We start from the raw sequence: 2,327 nt of genomic DNA on the forward strand, positions 1-2,327 counted from the left end.
GGTGTGTCTCTGCTCTACGATATTTGAGATCTTGGCTGAGACAACAAAAGTGGCTTGGTGTGTCTCAAACAGCTATGTGCTGGAATCATCTAGAGGCTTCTTTATTCACTTTTCTGCCACTTAGGCTGGGATGACTCAAAGGCTGAGTTCAGATAGTACTGTCAGCCAGGGTGTCTACTCTGCTCCTCCATTCAGCTTGGGCTTCCTCAAAGCATGGTGTCTCAAGGTAGTTGGATTTCTGATAGGAATCCCAGGACTCCAGGAGCAAATATTCCACTGAAAAAGGTGGCATTGTGATGCTTTTTATATACCTAGACTCAGAAAGCATAGCATCATTTTTGCTGCATTTTATTCATTGAAGCAGTCACAATCCTTCAGATTCAATGGGAGGGGACTCGTGTCTCTACAGGAAGAGTGTCAATGAAATTGTGGCCATAACAAAAGTTGCCATACACCCCCTGGTAATTCCAATGTACAGCCAAAGTTGAGAAGAGCTGGATCCATTTCTTGCAAACACTGATCTACAGAGCAGGGCTGGGACTTGGGTGAGGCGAATGAGATACCTAGGGTGCAAAGGCAGTCACTCTCAGGATCATGCAAGTGCAGGGTAACACCTCCTTACATTTTGTGCCCAAGGCCATTTATCGGTCTCACCCTAGTCTTGCCCCTGCTACAGAGCACCAGTGTATGAATCATGGGTGAAAGAAGGACTTAGATTCTTGGGTCTCATACTTTGATATTCTGATTCAGTAAGCCTGTGATGTAGACTGGGATTCTATGTTTTCAGAGATTCCTGTAGACTAATTACAGATTTCCATGTACTTTCCTGGGTGTCATGCCTTTGCTCATGCTGTTCCCTCTACCTGGAATGATTTTTCCTTCTATTTCTATCAACTATGGAATATCTACCAATTTTTAAGATCTAAGATCAGGAGTATTTCAAATACTACCTCTTTTGTCGGGCCTCTCTTCGTCCCATAAGCTAAATTATAAACTGTTCCTCCTAAGAAACCCATAACACTTTTTTATATGCCTTAAGGAACTCACATTTTGTCCTGGTAGTTTGTTCACTTGTCTTATAGAAAGAACATGTTCTCTTTTCTTGGAGGCCACCAAATGGAGATCTGGATACACCCCATCAATTCTCACAGGCAGAGTCTTGTTTGAAAAAAGTGCTATTTTCTTTGACTCATCTTGCTCTGAGACAGTTCAACTTTGTAACCCACACAGCAACTGGTATGTACTGTGCACATTTTAGAAGCACAGTGGATATCTATCCTGATGGAAGGTGAGGTTACCATTTTTGCAGACCTCAAATGTTGAATAATTGCCCTCGTTTACATTCTTAAGCATAGATAGGTATTGCATCCTTTATTGTGACTTCACCTTTGGAAAACTTGCTTGAACATTACCTGACAATCTTTTCCCCATAGAGAACTTTTTTTTTTATTTATTTTTTTGATGCTCACTGTATGCAGAGTCCATACCCTTGACCATGGCACTACAACATTTAAGCCATAGAACCCTTTGAGGTAAGCACTGCTATTGTGATTCATTTTCCTGATGAGGAAAACCGAGGCTAAATGATTTAGTAACTTGCTAGATCACAAAATGACAAATTAACCAGGGCAGGTTCTGAACCTGGGCATCCAAGATTCCAAAAATGTGTGATTTTATCCTCACACTAATCCAGCCCCTCTTTGGTTGGTGGTATCCATTTACTGGTCTTTGGGGAGGGTAGGAAAGACAGGTGCACTTGTTCAAAAGCAAAGTTGGCAAAACCTCTTGGAATCGCTCTAACTCATACTGTTTCTACCCGGGGTGAGCTTAGGGGCGTCCTTACTTTGTGCTCTTGTTTCTCAAGACACCTTTCCATCTGTTCCCCCTCTCTGTCTGGGCTACCTCCTTTCTCGCTGCATGCGGGACTGTTATGGAGTGGGCAGATACCTCAGTGTTGCATTCAGCCAAGGCCGATGGCGGTGCAGGAAGTGGGGGACGGTCAGAGTCCACTCCCCCACAAAGTAGAGCAGCGCTTTGCTACGTGCAGGGATGAGACTGATCCAGTCGCTGCAGCCAAGGGAAGTGGGGGAGGCGCGAGTTAGAGCGAGTGGGAGCGCGGGGGGACAGAGGTAAGGAGCGGGAGAGCGAGCCAGAGAGAGACAGGAGTGAGGCTCGCCGGGAAGCGAACACCAGCTCCGGATCCCGAGCCCAGCAGTGGGCGGGGCAGAGACGGCAGTGCGGCATCCTTTGCCTGAGTCTGTGCAGCCGCCGAGCCCCACTCCCGCTCCCGGCCATCAGGGCTCCTAAGAATGGAGGATTCCCGGGAG

General features: G+C 46.2%; 1 protein-coding gene across 1 annotated transcript in view; it reads left to right on the forward strand.

Moving 5' to 3' along the window:
- The first annotated feature begins 1,973 nt into the window (after positions 1-1,973).
- The window catches only part of NECAB1 (N-terminal EF-hand calcium binding protein 1), a 285,391-nt gene continuing 285,037 nt past the window's right edge, over positions 1,974-2,327 (forward strand). Inside the window, exon 1 of the mRNA XM_007457341.1 lies at positions 1,974-2,097. Within this exon, the coding sequence (XP_007457403.1) occupies positions 1,974-2,097 (124 nt within the window). The remainder of the gene's footprint in view (positions 2,098-2,327) is intronic.

Source organism: Lipotes vexillifer, unplaced genomic scaffold (genome assembly GCF_000442215.2).
Source record: "Lipotes vexillifer unplaced genomic scaffold, Lipotes_vexillifer_v1.1 scaffold174, whole genome shotgun sequence".
Lineage (NCBI taxonomy): Eukaryota > Metazoa > Chordata > Mammalia > Artiodactyla > Lipotidae > Lipotes > Lipotes vexillifer.